The 23,638-nt window shown below is 42.1% G+C and overlaps 4 protein-coding genes and 1 long non-coding RNA gene across 8 annotated transcripts; 2 read left to right on the forward strand and 3 right to left on the reverse strand.

The window, feature by feature from the left end:
* The first annotated feature begins 22 nt into the window (after positions 1-22).
* Positions 23-3,482, forward strand: LOC116930315 (phosphatidate cytidylyltransferase, mitochondrial). The gene is made up of 7 exons (XM_032937717.2): positions 23-318; positions 1,506-1,688; positions 1,766-1,830; positions 1,895-2,076; positions 2,440-2,648; positions 3,047-3,152; positions 3,269-3,482. Exons 1-7 carry the CDS (start codon positions 157-159, stop codon positions 3,412-3,414), a joined length of 1,053 nt encoding a protein of 350 aa, XP_032793608.2. The 5' UTR covers positions 23-156; the 3' UTR covers positions 3,415-3,482.
* LOC116930309 lies at positions 3,237-9,543 on the reverse strand. 2 transcript variants are annotated; one of them, XM_032937704.2, is made up of 13 exons: positions 9,401-9,541; positions 9,130-9,329; positions 8,310-9,005; positions 8,016-8,249; positions 7,773-7,943; positions 7,515-7,706; positions 5,976-7,428; positions 5,600-5,908; positions 5,272-5,506; positions 5,040-5,208; positions 4,699-4,976; positions 4,487-4,634; positions 3,237-4,426 (listed from the first exon to the last, which is right to left on the reverse strand). In XM_032937704.2, the coding sequence occupies exons 3-13, from the start codon at positions 8,703-8,705 to the stop codon at positions 3,467-3,469; spliced, it is 4,545 nt and encodes a 1,514-aa protein (XP_032793595.2). In that variant the 5' UTR covers positions 8,706-9,005; positions 9,130-9,329; positions 9,401-9,541; the 3' UTR covers positions 3,237-3,466. The 2 variants fall into 2 exon arrangements, with proteins under 2 accessions (XP_032793595.2, XP_045035023.1); XM_045179088.1 differs by having other exon boundaries at positions 8,310-9,332; positions 9,401-9,543.
* LOC116930312 (mitochondrial tRNA-specific 2-thiouridylase 1-like) lies at positions 9,346-10,990 on the reverse strand. Its single transcript, XM_045179091.1, is given in 5 exon segments — positions 9,346-9,789; positions 9,863-10,030; positions 10,088-10,568; positions 10,625-10,790; positions 10,848-10,990. Coding segments are annotated over 5 exon segments (1,239 nt in total). The 5' UTR covers positions 10,939-10,990; the 3' UTR covers positions 9,346-9,456.
* A 1,661-nt stretch (positions 10,991-12,651) lies between these two features.
* On the reverse strand, positions 12,652-23,632 carry LOC116930310. 3 transcript variants are annotated; one of them, XM_045179090.1, is made up of 11 exons: positions 23,327-23,632; positions 23,093-23,248; positions 22,575-22,957; positions 21,094-21,187; positions 18,848-19,020; positions 15,858-16,134; positions 14,724-15,577; positions 14,407-14,629; positions 14,248-14,328; positions 14,081-14,180; positions 12,652-13,998 (listed from the first exon to the last, which is right to left on the reverse strand). In XM_045179090.1, the coding sequence occupies exons 4-11, from the start codon at positions 21,127-21,129 to the stop codon at positions 12,977-12,979; spliced, it is 2,766 nt and encodes a 921-aa protein (XP_045035025.1). In that variant the 5' UTR covers positions 21,130-21,187; positions 22,575-22,957; positions 23,093-23,248; positions 23,327-23,632; the 3' UTR covers positions 12,652-12,976. The 3 variants fall into 3 exon arrangements, with proteins under 3 accessions (XP_045035025.1, XP_045035024.1, XP_032793596.2); XM_045179089.1 differs by having other exon boundaries at positions 23,064-23,248; XM_032937705.2 differs by lacking the exons at positions 18,848-19,020; positions 21,094-21,187; positions 22,575-22,957; positions 23,093-23,248; positions 23,327-23,632 and adding an exon at positions 16,303-16,592.
* Positions 16,912-17,275, forward strand: LOC123475887. Its single transcript, XR_006651431.1, has 2 exons — positions 16,912-17,049; positions 17,103-17,275. It is a non-coding gene; the product is annotated as an uncharacterized LOC123475887 (long non-coding RNA).
* Positions 23,633-23,638: the final 6 nt, after the last annotated feature.

Raw genomic sequence — 23,638 nt, forward strand, 5'->3', positions numbered from 1 at the left:
AGTCTCCTTCATTCTTTGGGAACAACGTATGTATAGAACAAAAGTCAAATCCTACATCCGAGCGCTCCGAGAAAAAAAAAATATAATAATTAAGTAAATCTCATGAATTACAACGGTTTACTTCTACCCCTCCAACCGTAGCATTGATGAATCAAGATGGCTACCTTCAGGCTGTCGTCAGCCCGTCTGTTTTGTGGTACACCTTCAGCCTTGACTGATAAATTTCAGTACATTCTCTCTCTTTTTCCGCAAGATCTCGTTTTTGCTTTTTCCTACGGATCAGGAGCTTTCCAACAACATGGACAAAAATCCACAGAGGTGAGAGAGAACGCGCAAAGTAGGCCATTGGTAAAAATTTGTTTGTATTCATATGCCTGTTGGGTGGTTTACTTTCTTATCTACGTATTAAAATGATAGGTATTTGCATAAGAGGACCCCATAAAAGTCTCGAGAAAGGATATCGAAATAGGTCGAGATGTCACTACTTGAAAACTTTTTCAATTTAGAACTCTAGAAGACAGGTTTCTTAATTTGTGAAACAATCCACAAGAGTTTTCTCCTTTGTGCATTTATGTCTTGAATTCTTCACTCAACCATAACCTGATGCTGATCTATACATCTTACGAGTGACAATCATGCAGCTAGATTGTGAAGAATGAAGAAGTTGTAAACACATATTGGAAATTCGATAGGCTAGTGTCTTTCTACCACTAAAGCATTTTCCATATGTTGCGCCATGTGTTATATAAATTGTATACCATATTTTCTAGTATCAATGAAAGTCCACGGCCGAATGTGATGCTGAGAAGATCCACTGATAGCAGTAGACTCAATCGCCCGTTCAAGTCACCCTTTACGGGGATGAAAGGCTCACCCCGTAATAGTGAAGGGTCTTCGCCAAGTACACCGAAAACACCTTGTTTAGGCAATGAAGACAAACGAGTGAAAAGCCCTGTACAGAGCCCTCTGAGCAGCCGTTCAGGAAGGAACTCTAATGTCACTCCCTACCACTCCCTTCGAGCTAAACGAGCTAGATTGTCGACCGCATCAGTGGATGATTTGCGTGAAAGGGAAGCCCAGCTTGATCGTGAAATTGCCGAACTTCAAACCGAAAGCCTCTCCATTGAAGAGCTCGATCGCCAAATTGATCTTCTTCATCGCTATAATGATATAAAAGATGTTGCCCAAATCGTCATGGGTCGATTGGCTGAAATTGAGAATGTCACTGTCAAAAGTCTCCATGTAAAGTACGGAGCACCACATTGCGATTAATTGTTAGAGCGATTCCGATTTTGTTTCTCATCTGCTGCTGTGATCTATTTTTATATCCGTTTATTATAATTCCAATAATACAGAACTGTTATGGATTAAGACGTTCTTTCCCAATTCTTCTTTTTTTAGGTAAAAATCATGTGTTAGACAATAGTAGCCTAATTCTAATTATCAAGAGAAAGCATTCAAATGGCCGCACCCACTAACAGGTTGTTTTTACGTTCTCGTTCAAGGAAAACGTAGTGGATCTCATTTTGGTGGTAGAAGATGCCGAAGCTTTCCACCGATTGAATTTGGAACGAAATTGGAAGCATTATTCTTCCATAAAATACCTGGGCCCGCATACGTTGGCGTCATTTCAAGAGAAATGGGGAGCTCGAGTTTACTTTAACACGCTCGTCCCGTACAAATACGGCGTCAGTATTTATTTATACATTTTTCATATTATTATTTAGATGTATTCCTGAATAATATTCAAAGTGTTATCTTACAGTTGCTCAAATATGGAGTGGTATCGTCTTCTGCCATAATTGCAGATCTCCTCGACTGGGAATGGATGTACGAAAACATATCATGTAATTATTCATAGTCGGAGTATCCAATTCATCTGTCTCTGTTGTAGGTATATCAGCGGACGTTTACACAAGCCTGTAATGCCTCTTGTTCTGCCGAATGCTAACCACCCCATACGTACTGCCCTGAAGCATAACCTGCAAAACGCAATGCACACGGCACTCCTCCTCCTTCCTGGCACGTTCCAAGAAGAAAATCTTTATCAGACCCTAGCCGGCCTTTCCTACTCAGGTTACACACCTTTAAATCTTTTTTTAAAATTATTATTATTATTATTTTTTTTAACTTATGATAAAGAGCTCCTCATTTTATCTGATGAGACTCTGTGTAAAAATATGGTGCTAAAATTGTGAGTAAACCGGTCTCTACGCAGTTTCTATTTGCGGTCGACCACCGCGTCTCGCCTATGGAAAAAGTGAAAGTAGTAGAGAAAGTTGTATGTCCTTGTAATTAAAAAAACAAAAAAAAACGAGAGGTGCAGGTGTCTGTTTTGTTCCAAAAGAAAATGTCGGTAGTTATGAAGCGAGCTTTCAAATAAGAATATGCCCAATTTCTGTTAATATTTGAGTGTGGTCTTTTTCATTTTCTTCTTAGGTGATTTCAGAATGAGCTTTGGTGAGGATCGCAATAAAGTCAAGAACATCGTCCGACCACAAATCGAAAGGTTCCGCAATTTGTACGCTTCATTTTGGCCCGGACTTGCGGCCTTTGCCGAGTTCAATAGCACGACAGGCAGGTGCGAACAGGACACAAGCCCTGCTGCCAGAATATTCCACCTCAACTTATTGCCGAAAAAGATTCAGGTAAAAGAAAACACGCAAAATTCCTAAGCGTATGCGTTTCGTGAAAGTAGTCCTCGTCAAAAACTAGCTTCCCACGATTCTCTACGAATGCGTGTCCCCAATGTGAAGTTACAACACCAAATAGTTGTGTACGATGTGAAACTTTGATAACGACAATTATCCCATTGACCGGCAGAAGAGCCATTGTGAGTATGCCGTTAGTAAATAAGTACCACAAAACTATACCAAGGATAGAGAAACGGGGCTTTCGTTTTCGCCAGTCTATGGGTGAAACAATTTCGAACGGCCTTGACAGAAATACGATTGGAACGTATGGAAAACAAAGCTTTTGGTCTTTAGTTCCTATGACGAAATGTTTTTTTTTTTTTTCATGTATCACTTTGTTTATTTGTTTTCAGCAAACAATAGTGCACGAGTGGAACCGCAATGGTCGATGGCAAGACGTGGAAGATGTTTTCCGCGCCGCCGCCCACGACACTGAATGCCCGGAGCTCGTGAAAGAAGGTATTTCAACATATAATTCCATGCCATTTGATTAATTCTTCCGGGGGTGATGGGAACAAATATTAACAGAGAAGTTGAGAATCCTTTTAAACTTAAATTTTGTTATGTATTTGCAGCTGTACAGAAAACGGTAAAAGCTTCAAGTTGGACGCAAAGTCTGAAAGGAATACCGACGGCTGGATTCATCAAATCCATCCGATATGGTTTTGCCAAAATTAACAAAATGTGGAAGAGTTTGCAGAAGACAAATGGAAAATCGTAACGTTCGTTTAAATAGAGGAAATAAAACACTTAGCCTTTGGACAAAATAAAAATTATTCTTTATATGAATCCCAGTTGTGAGCGAGCATAATCGAATAGTCGAACGGCGTTAGTCCGAAAAGTGATCGCAGGCCAGGTGGTAATGTAGAGCAAAGTTCCTCCATATTATCGTTTTCCAAGAGTTCTTCTATGTTGTTAGTTCCGTTTGCCCGAAAGCTGAACAGATCGCTACTTGAAGGGCAAAACAATGGCAGCAGCTTGGGTATTCCGATTTTGATATCATTCAGCTTTGAAACCAGACTACACAGATGCTTCCGGCGTCGGATCAAAACAGTGGCTCTGTAGCCACCAATGAAATCCGTTTCGAATTTGCTATCGTTCTTCAATTCGTGCAGCAAGTTCATTGAGATGATTTCAGCAGTGTGATGATCGTCGTTACTAGTACGCCATATGTGAATACGCAGTGAGACGCCTTTCCACTTATCACGTATTTGCAAACCCAAATTATAGGCTTGTGTTAAGGTCAATGTCGTTCCAATTAGGGACAGCTCTTGTAAACGCGGACAACCAGCGACCACTGCGTACAGAAGCCAATGAATCGGATCACCTTGACCAGTAGTATGTGGCTGCTGATTCACTTTCTGGGGTGCTGTTGCTGGACGTGACTCTGCAGCTGCACAAAATTGGACGAAATTCAATTCTAGTTCAACGAGTTTCTCGCATTTCTGCAAACGACGAATAAGCGTGAAAGCTGTTTGCGAAGGTCGCTGCCAAGCGATGGAGCAAAACGACATGCACAATCTCTCCAATTGCCGGCCCAGCCGACGCTGAATGGCACGGAAGAATTTCTTTGTCTGGATGTCGTTTAGCGGTGGTATACAAGTGGTAGACGTGGCATTTTCTGGCATCTTTGGTTTCATACTGACTGACAGTTCCGTCAAATTCCTCAGTTGATCGAGTAAAACAAAAAGTTCTGGACCAGCCACTGTTTCGACGTCCTTCTTATTCAACTCCTAGAAGGAAATAATGCAGAAGATAGAATTTGCCAGTTTCTTGTTTGCGTGGTTGCTTACCTGGAATGTTGCAACAGTTTCTGTCAGAGAGAGTTTGGTCAAGTTGGGCCATTGACTTTTGCCATTGAGGCTTTCACTGTGAAAATCCATTTCTGGTTTGGCAAAGACAGATTCATTTCCCAGCGCTTCTGCACAGTCTTCGGAAAATCTGAACAGCAACATAGATATTTGAAAAGTTATTTCTTACAATAAATTTGGCTCAACGGCTATACTTGGAGGTAATGACGGGACCGGTTGAAGATGTTGGACGCGAACTTGTAGGGAGTTTGAGACGCAAAGCGCTTAGCATCTGCGACAAATTCGACCTTGAAGTATGTTCGTCATTTTGATTTGTAGCAATTTGGCTGATCAAGGACATGCACGAATTTCCCGCAGACGGTACAGTACTGTGCAGGGACATTTGCATCAGAAACCGACAACCGGTCAAGTTCAATTCTTCCAGTTGGCTAGATCTCATGAATCGATCCACAATCCTAAGAACGGAGTTATTCTGGAGAACAAAATAAAATGTTTAGAATCTTTTTTCAGTATAAATCCTCAATTCTTTCTTTACTTCGATCGTAAATTTCCATCCCGCCAAAGAAAGTGATACCAGTTTGGAGGCAGTTGAAAGCGCATAAATTAGTTTAATTATACATCCTTTATCAATGTTAATATATCCTGAGGACACATCTAACCAGGTCAAATTAGTGTTTATTAAGATGGGAAGAACTTCTTCAAATCTTAATCAAACAAAAAATTAAGATTAAATGTCAGAACCTTTAATTATGTGTTAACTAAAGTACTTTTTTAGTTTTGCTAGGCGAAGTGACTTCAAACTTTGACTGCGCCGTGTGGCTTGTCCTAAACAGTTCAAATCCATCGGTTCCAGACAACACCCCGTCAAATCCAATCTTGACAATTGGCATTCTGGTTCTTGAAGGGCGATAAAAAGAGAATGAAATCCACTTGCGTGTGAACCAAGTTGACATTCAGGTTCATTTAATTTAAAGAATCCAAGTGCATTTGGAGCCATGATACCTATTTAGAAATACGAAGTATGGACATTGATGTCAGACATATCGCAAAATAAAAATAATAATAATAATAATAAAAAGTAAATATAAAACGTGCCTGGCAGTCTCAATCCGTCTTGAAGTTTGAAATCATTATGATTGCTGGATTCCAACACCGACAAAATCAACGCCAATAAGTTTGCTTCGTTGTGAGCACTTTCGTCATCACGTTTCACTGAGCCTGACGAGCAAGTGGTCGTATCCGTAGACTTTCTTGGACCAACAGGTTCCAGAACGTTAATTCCAGCGCGTTGCCGAGCTGCAGCCTTAAAGTAAGACTCAAAAGTCTGCAAGTCTCCTGGGGAGCCCTCCTCGTAACGGTTGTCTACCCTGGACGGAGGTAGCGCTTTGAGTAGATTCAGCGAAACTAAAAACAGGATGAAAAATATATGAGAACAATGCAAGACAAGCAATTTTTACGTTCGAAAGAATACCTGAAAGATGCTGGAGCGATTTTAAAAGTAATGCAATGGAAGCATAACCTTCTGGCTCGCAAGAGAGTTTTGACAATACCAGAGATTTAACATTTGATTGGCGCAGACCCTGGCTGAGAGAGACGACTTGCTGAGTCCCAACATCCACACTAATCTTTATCGACGTCAACGAAAAGGCAACATAGCGATAGTTGAGCATGTTGTTGACGGCCGTAACAACTTTAGGGGCCCATGTGTCGCCTACCAAGTGCAGACTGAAGTGGCGCAGTTGGGTTTTCTTCAATGCCTGAACGGTAAAGGCTCCCATGGCAACGACATCGTTCTCGTCTGGTGCGAGCCCACAGGCTCCACTCATAACCAAACAAATAACAGAACGGTTGGTCTGAAAAGCTGTAAAAAAACGATCCAGGGCGGCGCTGTTGAAAGGTGCGTCAGCCCAAACGAATTTTATTGAACGGATGGGGCAATCCGGCTCAGCAAGAAGGCCGGCCCAGCCATCCAGTTCAATCTGATTCGATCGAACCACAACTATTTCGTTGTCGAGAATCGACGACAAGGCTCGAACATTTTCCGTGGTAGCGCCGCTCTCGCGTAGCAGCTCAAAGAGAGTGATTACCGGCAATTCAAAAGCTGAGAGATGATGTAAACGAAAGAAAACAGCAGCGTTTTCTTGCAACAATCCAGCCAGGAATTTGAAGATCAAGTTGATACTTTCACGCGATACGGAAGGTGATTGCAAAAAGTTAATATGTTCAACAAATCGTTGTTCAAGTGAACCGGAAAGGTACACAGCAGCCAGGTATTCCAAGAATGCTTTATGTATGGGCTGATACGATGGATTTTTCGGGATGTAAAGTGTAGTGCTACGAGGTGAATTTCTACGGACCATCAGACCCAATTCCAACACCAATTCACAGCTGTTGTTAGGCAGTTCTTTTAACTGCTCGTGCGTGAACTGAGTGCCACCCCGAGCCAACGCTTGGAGGCAAAGAAGACCGAAATCCGATAGTGCTTTTTCGTAATCGTGTTGGGTAGGAAATAACACCGGAGATACTGTGGGTGATCCATCCTGCACTACAGAGATCTGTTTCTTGTTAAGGGCCCTCCGAACAAGCCAATTAACAATTCCTTGGTAGATTTGGGTCATTTTGTGCAAGACACCGTTGGTTTTCAAGCCCTTTTCCTCGTTCTCGTTGCCTTCATCTTCGAAGACGACACAGAGGAAAAGGCAGGTCAACGGACAAGATGCTAGGTGACGGCTGCTCGAATAGGGCCCATCGAGCAGATTAATTAACTCGGTACCTAAATTCGGCTTCTGTTTAATTTGAAAATAATTCTGAATAAACTGTTCAGTTTGTCCATTGCCAAAACCGCGGATTTCAACGCGCCGATTGAAGTAACTCAGAATATTATCGTCTGACGAAATGGATCTCGAGGTTACCACGACACTAACCTTCATAGAACAAACAGGTTAATCATTACATCTAACACTTCGGCCGTTAAAAAAAATAAGGGAGGGGGGGTGGGGTGGTATACTACCTTGTCGAATATGTTGCCCTTGAGTAGCATATCGATAGGTGCTCGGTGATCTGGTGATAATTCGTCAAGCCCATCTAGGATAAAAAGAATGCTTTGATGATTTTCTTTTATGTAGTTCCACCAATCATCCCGGTCTTGCGACGATTCGTGTTGTGGAAAGAATTCATTAAAGAGATAACTCTGTAAGTCTCCCTGTTAATAAAAAATGTCATGTGACATTGCAATACAAACAGCGTGAAGTTAAGCCCAACAATTTACCTGGAAATCCCTAAGTGGTATAAGAAAAACAAGATGAAAATTGTCAATGTACTCCTTTTTAGCAGCCCAGTCTGAGGCCATTTTCAATGTCAGCGTGGTTTTCCCATATCCGGGATTACCTTCAATGAGCACACGACATGGACGAGTCCCATTGCTTAGGGGAAATTCACTCTAGGAAAAATTTAAAAAATTAATTAGGGATCATAACATTGCTTTGGGGGCCATTAAATCTAAAAAACCAACCTGTTTTTCTTGTACAATCTGTTCAAGGGAAATAATAGTTGGGCCTGATCGTCCATCGAAGCGATCAGTTGTGACAAGCTGTAGTGCCGTGTAAAGATTGTCCAGGTGTGGGCTGAACCAGGTACACCACGGCAAAGGCGTGAAATAAGCCAACCGATTGCGGTATCTGTCTTGGTTAAAAGTTTGAACTTTGCTAACAATAACCATCTGACTCTCCGATCTTTGAAATGGGACCTGACATAAAGCCAAAACTTAATTTTTTGCAATAAATGGATTAATGTGAAATTCAATTACTTTTTTGGTATCCGAGCAGTTTATATAGTTCCATTGGCGTCGATCAACGATGACTGATGTAGCTCTGTCAAACTTGATATCTGTCTTCTGATGGAAACTGTTGCCGATATGAACACTTGAAGAATTGGCAATTTCAACAGCACTGTTTTCGAATTTGAATTCGCCAGGGTTTGACGACATCCCAGAATTGCTAAGCAGATCATCGCAATCAATTTGTCCATCAATCAGCGCGTCTTTAATCTTAGCATCAAAATCAGCACTAGCGACAGGATCGTTTGGTTTTGTTTCGTTGGCGGACACATATTTATCCACAACGGGTTCAGCGTCTGCTTCGTATTCGAAATTCCTACTGGAGTCGGTGGTCAGATCACTATCACCTTGTAAAGAGAACGCCATTTCTGGTCAGAAAAAAACAGATTTAACCACGCATTCCGTGGCTTTCAGGTTCCACAAGAACCGTGCAGATCTACGCAGATTTTTCACTGATAAACTTTTGGGGCAAGAAATTTTTGCCGTCTTCTCGATTTTCTTACGGATCCATTAGATGTGTGAAATGGGGAATTCCGAAGGTGAGGTTATGCAACTATAGCTTGCCGCGACGTAGCCCAAATCAAGGACAATATGACTTCTTTGGCATAATGTCACCACTTAATATGCCACTGCCGTCGCCAATGTTGCAGTGCAACATTGCGCAAACTAACACTCGTCAAAAAATGTAAAAAATATTTTTAATTTTTGCGCAATCGTTTTACCACCAATTTTTGTCTGAATTCAGATCTTGCTACGTTGTGTTCAGCGGCCTTGTATCCGGCTGACTAACCTGTTCAGTCACTCGCTTCTTGCTGTAGGTTCCCTTCACTACTTCAATTCCTTCAGACTTTACCCCTGAGGCGCTGCAGCGGTTGTTTCTTTATATCCCGCACGATATTCAAGTATCTCTTAGTATGACAAGGCGTTACCACCAGGTACGAGGCCACTATTCGGAGATGTGAATACTCCGCGCCATCGCTGTCCTGCCGCCTACTTAAGATTTTTATTTAGTTTACACTACTATATATGTTTTTTTTTTTAGCTCGAAAAATAGGAATTACACGAATTTCGCCTCGGGAACTATAGAGAAAATGGGGTTCTCCCTTCAGAAGAGTTACTATGCAGTTGAAGAACATATGTCGATTTTCTGAACATTTTGTGCGTTGTCCATGTTTTGGGTTATGCGAGCACATCCTAGGCATTCTTGGCCGGAATAAAAAACGGCATACTGGCCAGGAGTTAGTGCTCGTAAAGGTTGCTTTAGTGTCACGATGAGACCAGATTGACGAAATGCGATTTGCGCAGCCGTTAGGGGTTTCGTATGCTGAAATCGAAAATAGCAATCAAAAGTGCCTTTTTCTAGTAAATCTTTGGGAGTGGAACAAATCCAGTGTGGAGTATCGGTAACGAACACGTTTGAATACAAAGCCGGGTGATTCGTACCAGATGCCTAAGAAACGTGAGAAAAAACAAGAAGGAAGCATTGGCGATTTCAATTTCCATTTTCATATCAGTCTTCTTACCACAAATATTGTACGCGTTTCTGGTTGTTTGGATGCAACAAAATACGGTTGAAGGCAGCCTCCTATTCTACATCGTTGTCCAACCGTCCACATGTGTATGCCTTGATGTAGTCCCACTTCTTTGCCAGTATCAACATCGACAAACGGCCCAGGATTATCTGGTATGTACTGCAAAAAGAATTATGAGCAATAAATATGAGACCTTCACATGTAGGTATGCCGTACTTCACAAATGAAATCTTGAAAATTTCGTCGACCAATGAAGCAAATACCAGTGCTGTCTGGCCTATTGGCTACATGGTTCAGGTTATTGTCACTGGCTAGCTTGCGAACCTGACTCTTCAGTAAATGACCAATAGGGAAAAAGGTTCTCCTTAGTGAACTTTGTTTGATATGGCTCAAGAAAAATGTTTGATCTTTGAAACTATCATGGGCAGTGAGTAATTTTGTATCTAAAAAAACGGTGGTGTCAAAGGAAAAATATCAATGCTAGATACTAATAAAAATGTTAAAGCTGCATTTACTTTCAAATTCAGAATCACAAGAATCCACTCTTAATGATGATCTTGCATAATGTCCGGTGGCCACAAAATCTGCGCCCAACTTTTCCTTTGCATAGTCAAAGAACAGATCAAATTTGATGTGGTAATTACAAAGGATGTCAGGATTTGGGGTTAGGCCTGTTTGGTAGTCTTGAAGAAGATTCCTAAAATGATTTAAATAATTTTACTACAGCATAATTATTTTCATACCGAGACATACTCAAACACATGGTTCCAATACTCTTTAACAAAGTTTACTTCAATGAATGGAATACTGAGTGCCTTACAAGTTTTCTCAGCATCTTCAGCATCTTTGTCTGCCTGGCATGCTCCAAGCTCATCTTTTCCATCCCAATTTTTCATAAATGCTCCAATGACATCATAGCCTGACCAAAAGATTTTAACAAATTTGTCCCTTGTCTTTAGTAATTCAATCACGGTACCTTTTCTCTTGAGTAATAACGCAGTCACAGATGAATCCACTCCACCAGAAACGCCACAAACTACTCTCTTTAAACTATTTATCCTACCCATAAATGAAACTTCACTTTTTGGGTTATGTCATACAAACTCGAATATATTTTAAAATCTACACGTTAGCAAGATTAAGTTAGTTTGAATAACGCGAAAAACAAGCATGGCGCATGGCACACACATATGGAAACTTGCGTCGTCTGCTCGTTAATTATGGTCTGCACAGCAACTGGATCTTCAGCAGTCGGAGGAAAATCTAGAACTCACACAGAAAGGAAAAAAATACAAAAGAGAAAGGTGCAAAAACCAACAGATGAAGTAAGGTACCCCACCTTCTTTTTGAAGCGTGTTGACAAAGGTGTGCCACTTGTTACAGGATGACACTGGCTGCCTCTCGACATCACGTCATCCCGTTAGACGTTCTCTGCAATGTTTAATTTCAGATCGTCAACTTTAAAAGCTACCATATGTTTTTCTATAACCACGGATCTTACATTTACAAATTTTAACGTAAAAAAATAACGAATCATTGAAAAAGCCTAAAATGCCGATGGTGCATTTGATTTTTGGCGAGAAATTCAGTAATATTCAATTCAATGAGGTGCTGCAGATAGACCCTTCCTCATTCCTGAACAGTGTTCTTTAAAACCATGCCAATTCACTAATCAAATCAAGGATGACTAAAAGAGCTTATCGAGTTAACGACAAGGTCTTCAGTTCAATCCAAACTTTTTACTAGTGCCAACTCTAAACCAATGTGAATAAAAGTAGAAGCCAGCCAATAGCAGTATGTTCGAAAAAGCTTTGGTATAGAATAATCGCTATGACGTCGACAGGCGAAAACGAATCTACCGAAAGCGAAATCGATGACGAATTACCTAAGCCACGCAAGAAGACTTACGCGAGCCCCCTTAAACCTGAACGTGAACCTAAAGAAAAAAGCTGTCGTTCAGCGTGCAATATCGCCATCTTTATTCTTTTCGTTGGCATCGTCGTAACCCTAATCGTTCTGTCAACTGGCGATCGACCGCTTGCGTCTGCGATCCGCCAATCGATGCAATCGAGCGGAAACCTCATCTCCAACTGGTTCGAGCAGCCCTTAAACGACACGGACGCTCTGGGAAATGTTATCGTTGAAGAACAGCCGCCCGCGTGGGTAGATATTTGGAGTACCACTACTACGCTACGTCCAATCCAGACGCCACCAACTAAGAGGCCGAGTGCTGATGTAGTCACACCGTCTGCCGTCTTCTCGAAAGAAAACTACAGATACGAGTTTTTCAAACACACCTGGACGCTGGAGGTTGCGATTAGCATCTGTGGACGACGTAATGGCCTTCTGATTTACATAGACGATGATGATGAAATGGAATCCATCAGTCACTGGATCAGATTCAATGTCACAGACAAACTTCCTTACACGCGCGCCGGCCACTACTGGACAGGGGGATTTAGCCAAAATTCGAATCCATCATTGCTTAATTACAAATGGTCTTGGCGAGGTAGACCGGACAGTTCAAAAACAGGTTACCAAAACTTTTGCCCCAATTACGCTGCAGGTTTCGAAGGAATTTGGGAAACTGCACCCAACCGGAATTTAAACATCGTCATGGATTTCAGGCGTGGCCATATCATGGAACCCACTATGGGCTGTTGGAGACTGCAATTTCCCATGGTCGACCTAGATACACTTGGCGCGGAGCAAATGGAACTCACCGGTCTGCCCTTTATTTGCAAAATGCCAGTCACGAAATAGATCACAGAAAGATTTGATACCTCTTTACTGTTTGTATTATCTTATACCGCCTAAGGACTATGAATAAAATTTTGCCAAAAAAACCATGTTATGATATCATTTTTGTTGTGTGCGTATATACTGTAATAGATATGAGATTTTTAACCAACCCATAATAATTGTAAACATTATATATATATATACTGTATATATAGGAAAAAATGTTCAAATTCCGAAAAGGATAGAAGTCGCAGATTAAAAATGGACTAGTATATGAAACTTGATATGAAGCGTAATTGAACCGCAATTTCAACAGGGTGAAAACAAATGAGTTGTGAAAAATGGAATGAGTTAAGTATCAAATTATTCTTTAAGGCTGCAATGCTGCAGCAGGGATTCGCTAGCGTCCGATGAAATGAATCGATGCTGGTAGTGATGCTGAGCATCGTGCCGCTGATGTTGGTTGATCCAACGACTCCGGTGTCCAAGTCCGGTTGTTTGCAGTTCCGGACGGCTTCCTCCGCCAACGTTTTTCATACAACTAGAATCAAAAACCGGATCGCATCGGCTAAATTCTCGGAACAAAGCGTCCGTGCGTTCATCGATGCTGTAATCCCTAGTCAACGATTGATGGGAATGATGTTGATGAAGCCGCTGTTGATGTTTCCACCCTAGCGATTGCGAAGAAGAATGCGGGGCAGATGTTGAAGCGGAACGAACTTTCATTCCGTAGCGAGTGCAACGCGCGAAAACGATCGGCTTCTGGCGTTCGCACATTTCGTCATGGAGCACTTGACTCTTGCATTGGCAAGCTGCATCCGTCGATTGCGGATCAATTAAATCATCTTCGCTAAGACTTATCCTTGCATTGGTCGCCGTCTTGGTCGATCCGGACACCGGAACAACCGCAGATTCGAGACTGCGGTAACCGCTATCATTGCGGAGGGCTAGCATTCTGTGATGGCTAACTGACGGCTGTATCGACGTCACTTCTAGGCCATTAGTGCTGTCCGTGGCAGAGCTTTCGAAACTAGTCGTTACTTGATCCATGCGGCTGGGTTCAGTGGAAGACGTCTCGATCGTGTCAATCGAATCAAAACTGCTTTGCGGATGTTGTTGGGGTGACTTCTGGAGCGGACTTATCGGACCAGTTTGGCGTGGCAATCGGGAATTCATGGAAACACTGCGGTACGACTGTCTTTTCCACGACCCGCTCGACATCGGCGGATGTAACATGGTCGTTGGAGACTGTAGTTTCGTCTCACAAGTTGCTGATACGTCCTGGTTCGGTGGATTCAGCGCGTACGTATTTCGCGTTCGAATTTCTTCCTCTTCACTGGCCAAGCTCTCCGAATTGGAATCAAACGATTCCACATCGCTCGTCACTAAACCGTTAGATACAAAAGCGCATAATTAACGACGATCAGAAGAAGAGCGTTGAATCGGGTGGAAATAAGATAATCGTACCGTTATTGGCTATTGCTTCCGGTTCGGGGGAAGACGGTTCGTAAAAACCATTATGTTCCTCCAGGTTGGCTCTTAATTCCCAAACTTGTCGATATTGAGCCTGTAATGATTAACGGTAAAATTAAAATCAATCCCCCAAAAACCAAAATTCAATTGTAAGTTTATACGTCAATGGTCTTTTCCAAACGTTGGCGGAATTCATTCTTGCTTCCGGCTTCCAAACAGAAAAATAAATTATCTTCATTGACCTAAAATCAAACGAAAAGATAAATCATTTCGTTGTTAATCAGTTAGTATTAGCCAATTAAAAAAAAAAAAATTCTTACGCTTTCTAGACTGCCAGGATCGTTGTAGCGGATAGTAATGCGCGGGACCTGGCCGGCCGACGACGATTGCAACTGACTACCAGTTCCATCAATGTCAGTAATGACTGATGTCGGTTCGTCTCTTTTGGTGCTCGTCATTGCTTTGTTTCTAGTCTGGAAGCCGGCCCAGTCAAGACTCTCCGATCGGTTCAAGTAGCCATCATACAATGACTCTTTGGTCCGTCTATTTTGTTCCAAAAACAAAAAAGAAATCCATGTTCATTAGCATTAAACGATTCAACTGGAACTTAACGTAGTTGTGGAAAACATGTATATACCTGTGTTGATCTTCACTTCGGTGCTGTTGGTAATTACGACGGCGGTTAGAAGAAGAAGAAGACGGGCTGGCCAGTAGATCTCCGCTACTGGGAAAGGAATGACGATGTGCCGTCAGAGAACCATCCACCAATATCAGATCTTTGTTAACGGCTGAGGCTGTCACGTTGTTGGAACAAGGGCAGTCGACCGTGTGGCAACGCCAACGTTTCGTTGCCGGGCTGGCCATCATTTGGCAACGCGGATGCTGTTGTTGCGCAACGCCCGTCGACGCTAAACAGCTTCCGGCGCTTGTTAGTTCGACAACGGCTGCAGTAGAAGACGAACGCGACGCGTCTAGACTATCAGTCAATGGCTCTCTCATGCTTCCACCTCGTTTATGTAACACACGACGGTTGGCAGGAGTGGCCGGATAGGCGGACGCAGCCTCGATGCTGCGCTGGTGATAATTGCGGAGTGCCCGTCGCGTGTCGTAGTTGAGCGCGTAGGAATCTCGGCTTGCAGCGGCCGTCGGCGCTGACCGGTAATTGCGATGAGAATTACGCCAATCAAGACGTCGTTTGCTGACGGCTGACGAGTTTGCCGAACCGTCGTCATGGGTTGCGGCGTGGCGTAAACTCCTCCGGTGGCTCTCCGTTGATTTCGAGACGACCGGTGAAACACTAAGACTGTCGTTAGTTCCGGCAGTGACGGACTCTTCGACACTCTGCTGATGAATGCGACGACTCCATCCATCCAGTTCCTCATTGACGGTCAACAATCCGCGATGCGTCGTTGGCGATTCGTCCGACGCCCAAGAGTCGGCTCCGCCCATTATCGATGACGGTGACGTTGCCATAACGCGAATTGGTTCCACCTTGTCGATTATTATACACGAATAAATGGCCTTTATCGACTTAACACAAATCGGCTACACGTTGAACCGGGCTTTGTTGCGTGACTAAGGTCATTGCAAAAAAGTTTTTCGAAATCTAACCGGGCACAATTTAAACTACTAATGTTCGTTTTGTAGCCTCAATCAATCGAGGAAAATGTCGTTTTTTTTTTTCTAACTTCAATTCTACTCTATCCGGAAAATGACGTGGACTGGCATTAGTAGAAATACCAAATCTAATAGATGTTTGAATAATTGATACCTGAATGACGTAAGAGTCACTAAGGTCGTCTTTGATGATTGGCGAAGGACTAATGCTAGCGCTGCTTCCAATATTAGTGAGATGTTGGTGTCCGGCAGTCGAGGACGCTAGTGGAGCCGGCGACGAACTGACCGGTGACAACGTCGTTGTTAGTACTGTGCCAGTCGCGTTTGACGCTGTGCTCGATTTATTGTTATTGTTGCCACTAGTCAGACGATGTTGAACTTTGCTGATGCCACCACTCGTTAAGGCCACCGATACTTCAGTTCCCCAGCCACTGCAAAGCAATTAACAAACACTAATCAAACACGGCTATAAATAGTCACGAACATAACAATAGCTACAGCCTTTAATCGACTTTTAATTTACTTGATTATGCAAGACCGATGAGGAAACCAAATGTGGCATAGCCACAAAAATTAATGATAAAAATTTAAAAAAATACCGGGTAGGAAGGACTCTAACAACCGTATCTGCTGTGACGGATGAACAACTGCTCGTCCTGGAATTCGCAAACTGCTCCGTCTGTTCGCCAGCGGATCTAGCGGATGGATTGCCAGACGACAAAGATTCTATCTGCGTTCCTTTACTTTGATGCGACTTGAACGTGAGCTGGATCCATTGCCTCCATGCGTTGTCGAACACGTCATCGGACGTGCACGGACAAACATGATGGATGGCCATGTCCAGCAGCTCTTTGACAGCCTCCAAGGATGGACAATAGTAAAACATCATGGCGCGTGCCCAATCACAAGCACCTCACCAATAATAGAAGACGACTCATGGCAAACCACACAAAACTGATGAGATGATAAATCGACTGCTAACTGCTATTTACTCTTAACTAGGAATAATGGAAGACGACGGAACCCTCAACGCACACGGCAGCGTCCTTCAATGAATGAGCTGTGAGTATGTACATATCTCCAGATGGTGAAGGAGGAAACAAAACCAAACGAAAAAGTGAGCAAAAAAAGAAAAGGGACTGAGAAGTACGTACTGCGACGTCGTAGACAACTGCGTCGAATCAGAAACGAGGTTCGAATGACGTCAGCGCTACGAGCAGCTCTTGCAATCGATCGGATACTCAACCTTGTTACTTGTCGTTGCTTCCTCCATATCGCCCTATTTATCCGCATCCTCTTTCAACAACATCCGCAGCATCCGGTGCAACTGACGAATCAAAAACAAGGTCTCCTTTCTTTTTAGTTTTTTTTTTTTTTAAGAACTATCTCGTTTGCGCAGTTGTAGAACCACTAGCCATTGTGCCGCCATAGTGACTATCTGTCCGGGTCCTTCGCATCCAAACGCATCGATCCTATTCCGCTGCAGTCAGCTGTGAAAGTAGTCGTGTCAGCCAAGATGTCTGGCTTTAGAGCACTTGGCAACACACACACAAAAAAAAAAAAGGAAAAAGGGAAAGACTATGATTTGAGAATCTTGGTTTAATGCCATCGTTTTCTTCTTACTTGCCATATAGCGCAGATGATTTACGTGAATGCATTCAACAAGAAAGGCTTTCTACTCTCTGCTTTTGTTACGTGTAGCCTAATACGTTTAAAGAAACGAATACAAGTATTGCATTTCTGAGAGCGTATTCTATCTGGCCTAGCGTTGATTGGCACTTTCTCGAAGAAAAAACGGCTTTATGTGATTCTTGAACGCAAACGATATCACGGGTTGAAAGGCGAATTGAGGGAAATTTGATTTCTTTTTCTTTCTTATTTGATTTGAATTTGAATTCAATCAATTTTACGTTTTTTCCGCCCCTCTCTACTCGTTCAGATCTTACCTCGATCAATACTCACTAGATGGCAATATTCTAGCCCGCGTTTTTTTTAAACTGCACGAGGAAAAAAGAAAACTACCCGCTAGAAAATCGATGAAAATTCCCCCAACGAACGGCTATCACGCCATCTAAGAAAATAAAGAATGAACGCAGGCACTTAATTAAGCGGAACGCACGCTTCGCCATTCTAATTTATTGCCGTAACGTGTGTTGTACACGCAACCGCAGCACTTGTAGGTCAATAGTTTCGATCAGGAACTTATCAACAACACGCCCTACTTTTTAGCCGTGTCATTTTTTATGGAACACTCGTGTGACACTTGGTCACCACCTAAGCCGACACTGTCGAGCCATCTAACTGTTGGTCGTTAACAACTAGCAGAGACAATGGGGAAGCGAAGAATTATCCGTTCCGATTGACTCCGTGCCTTTCAACGAACAAGAGTGTTTCCCTTTGATCCTTTTGTCTGTGATGCGTAGAAGGAAATGCTCGAAGAAACTCTGTAGAAGATAACCATCAAACTTGTCATTCAAAATACGAACTATTCCCCGATTGTCCGCGCTCGTCGTCCACGGCTTTTGGATACAAAAAGAAAAAAGAAAGAAGCGCGGCTTCATATCCGCACATCGTCGCTCCCGGATGCCTTTTAAGAGGCAAGTCAAAGTGATTTCAAAACTGTCGCGCTCTTGTCTCTCCCTAATATTCGATTAAAAGGCTCATTACAAGAGCCACGATAAAACATATTTTCTGGGAGGCGTGATGTCGATGCCTAATTAACGAACACGTTCCGAGTTCTATTGTTGGCTCCATGCAATCGCTCTCTCTTCATCACAAACTATGGTGCAATTTACGACTTCATATTTCTCCCTCTTTTAGCGATAGAAAGAAAATGTGCTACGTACGGAAAAGGCCGACCATAGTATCGAGTACGATATGTACTTTAATAAAAACGTTAGCGATGAAAGGGGGCAACTTGTGGGCGAAAACGGGTGCAGGAACGCGAAGTGCGGACGGAACTTTGTACCGAGGGTTTTCGTCTCGCACTCTCGCGGGAAAAAGTTAGCGCTTACATGCGCCAATGTGTATGCACCGTAGAAAAGGAGTCGTATAATCACGCCACCCTTTTGTGGAGGGGGTAGGGTAATCATAGTTGAAAAATTTGTCGAGCGCATGCAACAATGAATTTTTAAAAAATTTTACCTCACAACGGGATTTGCCGTGTTTTCTCCTCTATTGGTCCGTGATCGCAAACGAGAGCAATATTTGCACAGGAGCAAAATGGCAAGGATAAGAAGCAGCCCACCGGCTATGCCCGCTACTAGAACGTAGATGGTAATGTTTCTCTGTAACGTCGTTCCAGTCGCCCCTACCACCTGTTTGGTTTTTTAAAAGAACATTTTGAATAAATTAACGAAAATTGTACAAATAGGCATGGTTAAATATTTGATTAACAAGAGAGACGTATAGAATTAAAGCATCTTTTTTTCTTTTCGGTCTGAGCATTGATGTTTAATATTCAAAGGGCATTATAGTATAAATTAAATATACCACTATACTGAATCATTTGAATAATGAGGTATGCATCAGACAAGTCTGTCATGAACAGATGCGCTAGGTATTGTGCATCCTTATGTGTATATATATATATAGGTGGTGTAGTCTATAATAGCGCAGGTATACTACACGCGCGATCGTGCGATCCAATTACGACCCCACTTTCTGTTTATTTCGGCTCGTTCCGGGAATTCGTTTGATCTTTCTTTTTCTCCACCTTTTTTTTTAAAAAACCTCTTCGAAGCGAAAAGATGCTCTCCTGCCAATTTTTTTTTTTTTTTTGCAAATAAAGAGGCAAGAACGAGACACAAAAGCATAAATAGTTCAATTCCTTTTAAAAAAATTGCTTCAATCGACATAAAAATTCAAAGTGCACTATTTGATATGATAAAACAACGAATCGGATTGTCCACTAGAATATCAAATAACTCTGATATCCGGATGGATTTTCATCGATCGGATGAAGTCGTGAATCTATTGACAGAACCTTTCGCAATCCAATTTTTGTTGCACGGAGACAAAGTTTAAAATCCCCTTTCTGCCGTTTTGCATTCCTCTTTACAGACCGAGAGGATATTTCACCCGAACCCAAAATCAAGGTGGCGGGTTTAACGGTTTCATTTTGAAGCTAAAATAAATCTCGTTCAAATGAGACAGCTGTTCTTTTACTCGTCTTGTGCACCCCACAACGTACAGCTATTGTTCCCGAAGGATCAAACGTTCTCGCAAAGCGTGCCCCAAAAGCCATTACTCTGACCAGCAGAGGCCCAAAATAACGATCGACTATATAAAGGATATAAAAATCAGTCATCGCAAACCTAAAACAAAAGGGGGAAAACGTGCGATGTAGAGAAATAAAGAAAAACTTAAATATAGTACAGTGTTAATAGTGGACACGGGCAATGCAACTAATTCATGTCTTGACATTATCAGCACGTTTTTTTTTTAAGATTTTCTATAAAGACAAGAAACTATATCGCGTCGAGGATATCAAGTTGAAATGTACGCTCGCAAAATTGACGTCATCGATGTACTACACCACGCACCAGTCGGCAAACGATACGTGGGATATCATTATCTCTTCATGAAATGTTGGAACAACATGTCTTATTCTTTCTCTTGTAGTACGTCTTACGAGCAATACTCGACATAAAAGAGAAAATTGGATAAGCAATTTAAAGATTCGTTAGCTTCTCCTTTGCCTCTTTTATTTAATATTTTCTTGGCCTTCTTGCGTTTCTAGCTGATGATAGCGGGTTATTCTATACCTTCGGATGCCTATCACTCTTGTTTCATACCAATGAGACGAAATGTGGGCCACTCGTTGCCGGGCGAAAACATCTGTCACCGTCTTTCATCATAAGCTTACAGATGACAATGTTTCTCTTTTGCCTATAATTGGGGAAGCGTCATAGTTTCACGTAATGGAATAAGAAGCCATCGAGAAGTTGTACACTTTCAAGTTTCAAGTGCGGGCCTGTACATAATCAGACCAGAGACTATCAACTAGTTCTGGGAAGCAGATACTTCTGCTTCAATACTCGCCATTTTGCCGGTTGCCTAACAGGAAAACAAAAATGCCTAGACGTAACTGGGGGAATATCAAACACTTGGCCTAACAAGAAATCAATATAGAACCTGTGCCTCTATAGAATACTAAAACCACTTTCAAAACCAATTGAAATTCGGGTTACATCTGTTTGTACAGTTTTATCCGAATTGGATCAAAAGCAGATCGGCGTTCACTCTCCGCGCAGTAATAGTAGTACTATACCACTTTTACGATTACGCAAAGTATTTCACGGAACTTTGCAAGATAAACTATTCATGTGTAAATAACATAGCGTTACCAATAGCAATAGAGTTGCATAACAAATAAAAGAGTAACTTACCGGCAGTCTGGTGGTGAAAGCTCGGACCATTTCCATTTCGGGTAGACGAACAATGCGAGAATAAACTTCATCACGCGATCTTGGCGGCGCCACTCTATACATCGATCAAAAACCAGTCATTAATATTTGTTTTTTATTATCGCTGTTTCACGAGACATACACATTTTGCTTTCTCAAAACTCCCTCCCGGAAGCCTTTATGTTTATAATAGCGATACAGAGCTAATGCTAATGATTTCGCTATAGAGTGGAGAAGAAAAACTTAACAAGATAAAAAAAGGAAGTAAGCAGTTTTTCGCTCTTGTTCTCGTCGTTATTATAGGCAAAAGGAAGAAGAAGAAGAAGAAAAAAAAAGTGCCAACTTCATCCATAAAGAGAATCCACTTGCACGCCTCAATCACCGACATTAGCATTTACGGACGCCTCACATCCCATTATGGATATCTTATGCACTAATTCTTTATGTATAAGCGTTTAAGTTAACTTTCACCAACTGATTCTTACATAAGCCGAAACGCATCATGACCTTTAAGTAATTCAAAATGTCAGCGCGTCTCAATTACGTTCATCAGAAGAGGCACATAATACGATAGTCTTCTATTATGCATCAAAGGTCTATAGGAAAACGTACATATGGCGCAAGGTAACTTATAACAAACGCAAAAGGCATTAACGGCATGAAGTTTGCGATTTGTCTTTGCCGCAACAGACGAGGGCACTAAGTAGCCTTTTTCTATGCCAAGAAAGATGGCTCAATTACGCAAACGGATGATATATCTACAGCTCGTTGTCTATTTGTGTGTAATCCTGTGTTTCTTCTCTACATTACGTATAGAATTTTTTTTTTTAAAGACATTTTTCTTTGACTTTTGAAGGCGAGCAACGACGGCCAATTATTAGCTTTGTGTGCGGTTTACGAGTTCTTGATGAAAAACTAACGTTGATGGTGGAGCGAATAAAACAAGCGAATAGACTGCTGCTCAGGAAGTTATCGGCCATCACTCGTTCATAAGTTTGTCTTATTTAAATTTAAAAGTACGTGAATAAATGAGACATTTGAAATACAAGCCCAAAGCTACAAATGAAGTAGAAACCCTGAAGTTGGTCGAAAAAAAAAAAGTATTAGCATATCTAGTGTCATAGCGCACCATCCCGCGGGATCGACATCCCCACTGTTCCTCCAGGAAACCCAATGCATTATATCTTTCCCTTCCCCTTTTTTTTTCGATCCATACTTTTTCATCTTATCGTATATCCATTTGCAAGCGGTTTAATCCGCTTCTTGGGTTCTTTTTTCCATCTTTTCTACGGCTCGTGACTGTACCTCACACTACAATAATTGCTCTCCGTATCGCACAAACTTACTTGTCCCGCAGATGCGCATCGCTAAAGAACCCCACGAGTTAAACAAAAATCCCAAATTGCGGATATTCGAGATAAATCCCCCGCCTTCAATTAAATAAACAGGAAGTAGAAACTCACCATCAGGAAAGGAAGCAAAAGAGTCTTCTGGCGATGCAGTTATGGATTACGTTGTGCTGGGAGACACTGATGTAAAAGAACCGTCGGCGGAGTAATCTCTTCTTTAACTGGCTGCTGTTGCATCCGTCGCACGATGAAGACTCCGCACCTCTTGGCAGGTCTCGTGTGTAGTCCACGACCGTGCGTACAAGACACCTGTAGTCTCCGAAAGCTGGAACATGGACGAAACAAGAAGTTTTGCGCGTGCAACGCAAGCGCGCAGACTCAACAATGCCGCTCTATCGACGTCTTTTTTTTTGTTTTTTTGTTGTTTTTTTTTTAAACAAGAAAAGGGATGTATCAGGCCAAGTGGAGAAAGGATTTTTACTTGATATTGACCTCTTCTGTAAAACGCATTAAAAAAACAAAATAGTTACATGGAATCCAGTAGTTGGACCGTTTGGTCCACTAGACAACCGAGTTGACATTTAAATTTGTAAACTTAAGTACCGTCGCCACTTGCAGCGTACAGCACGTACATTTTGGATAGGAAAAAGGACCAGTGGGCAAATTATAGCATCATCAAAAATACCAGGAAACATTCATAGCTTGTCCATACTGGACTGCCAGATGGCCCTTTTCTCTTTCTTTTCAGGTTGCTTTTCCTTTTCTTTTCCAGGTTGCTCAAAAGGGAACTGTGGGACGAAAGAAATTGATCAATAATCCGGCAACAGGCAAACAAGGATGCGGAAGAAAAATATGATGAACTAGACCTGTGAGTGGGCCGGACAAGCAGGACCGCGAAAGCAATCATCCAGGGTTTTATTGGTGTAGCAGTGTCCGTGTGTTTCTCTCATCATGACACGGCTGTGACGAGCGTGTTGCGAAGAATAGGAGGAAACAACAATAGTAGCTCGAAACTTTATTAGGGTATGCGTTGTTGTCATGACAACTTCTCAGATGATGATGATGATGATGTCCGAACGTGGCGACACACACACGTTTCCCAACATCATTTCCTTGACAAATGGCCCTTCGTTCCGATAGAGAACCTTCAGAGTTATCGACCAACCCACAAACAACTT

The sequence above is a fragment of the Daphnia magna genome, linkage group LG9 (assembly GCF_020631705.1).
Source record: "Daphnia magna isolate NIES linkage group LG9, ASM2063170v1.1, whole genome shotgun sequence".
In the NCBI taxonomy this organism is placed as follows: Eukaryota; Metazoa; Arthropoda; class Branchiopoda; order Diplostraca; family Daphniidae; genus Daphnia; species Daphnia magna.

What these genes read in the sequence shown, in the direction of transcription:
- LOC116930315 (XM_032937717.2), top strand. Translation starts at nt 157, where the DNA reads ATGGCTACCTTCAGGCTGTCGTCAGCCCGTCTGTTTTGTGGTACACCT. An exon ending in ATGGACAAAAATCCACAGAG is followed by an intron (nt 319 to 1,505) that starts GTGAGAGAGAAC and finishes TTCTCGTTCAAG; the next exon opens with GAAAACGTAGTGGATCTCAT. An exon ending in CTCCTCGACTGGGAATGGAT is followed by an intron (nt 1,831 to 1,894) that starts GTACGAAAACAT and finishes TCTCTGTTGTAG; the next exon opens with GTATATCAGCGGACGTTTAC.
- LOC116930309 (XM_045179088.1), bottom strand. Translation starts at nt 8,705, where the DNA reads ATGGCGTTCTCTTTACAAGGTGATAGTGATCTGACCACCGACTCCAGT. An exon ending in ACTGCTCGGATACCAAAAAA is followed by an intron (nt 8,250 to 8,309) that starts GTAATTGAATTT and finishes GCTTTATGTCAG; the next exon opens with GTCCCATTTCAAAGATCGGA. An exon ending in AGATTGTACAAGAAAAACAG is followed by an intron (nt 7,944 to 8,015) that starts GTTGGTTTTTTA and finishes AATTTTTCCTAG; the next exon opens with AGTGAATTTCCCCTAAGCAA.
- LOC116930310 (XM_032937705.2), bottom strand. Translation starts at nt 16,592, where the DNA reads ATGATGTTTTACTATTGTCCATCCTTGGAGGCTGTCAAAGAGCTGCTG. An exon ending in GTGACTCTTACGTCATTCAG is followed by an intron (nt 15,578 to 15,857) that starts GTATCAATTATT and finishes ATAATCGACAAG; the next exon opens with GTGGAACCAATTCGCGTTAT. An exon ending in ATCCTGGCAGTCTAGAAAGC is followed by an intron (nt 14,329 to 14,406) that starts GTAAGAATTTTT and finishes GTTTGATTTTAG; the next exon opens with GTCAATGAAGATAATTTATT.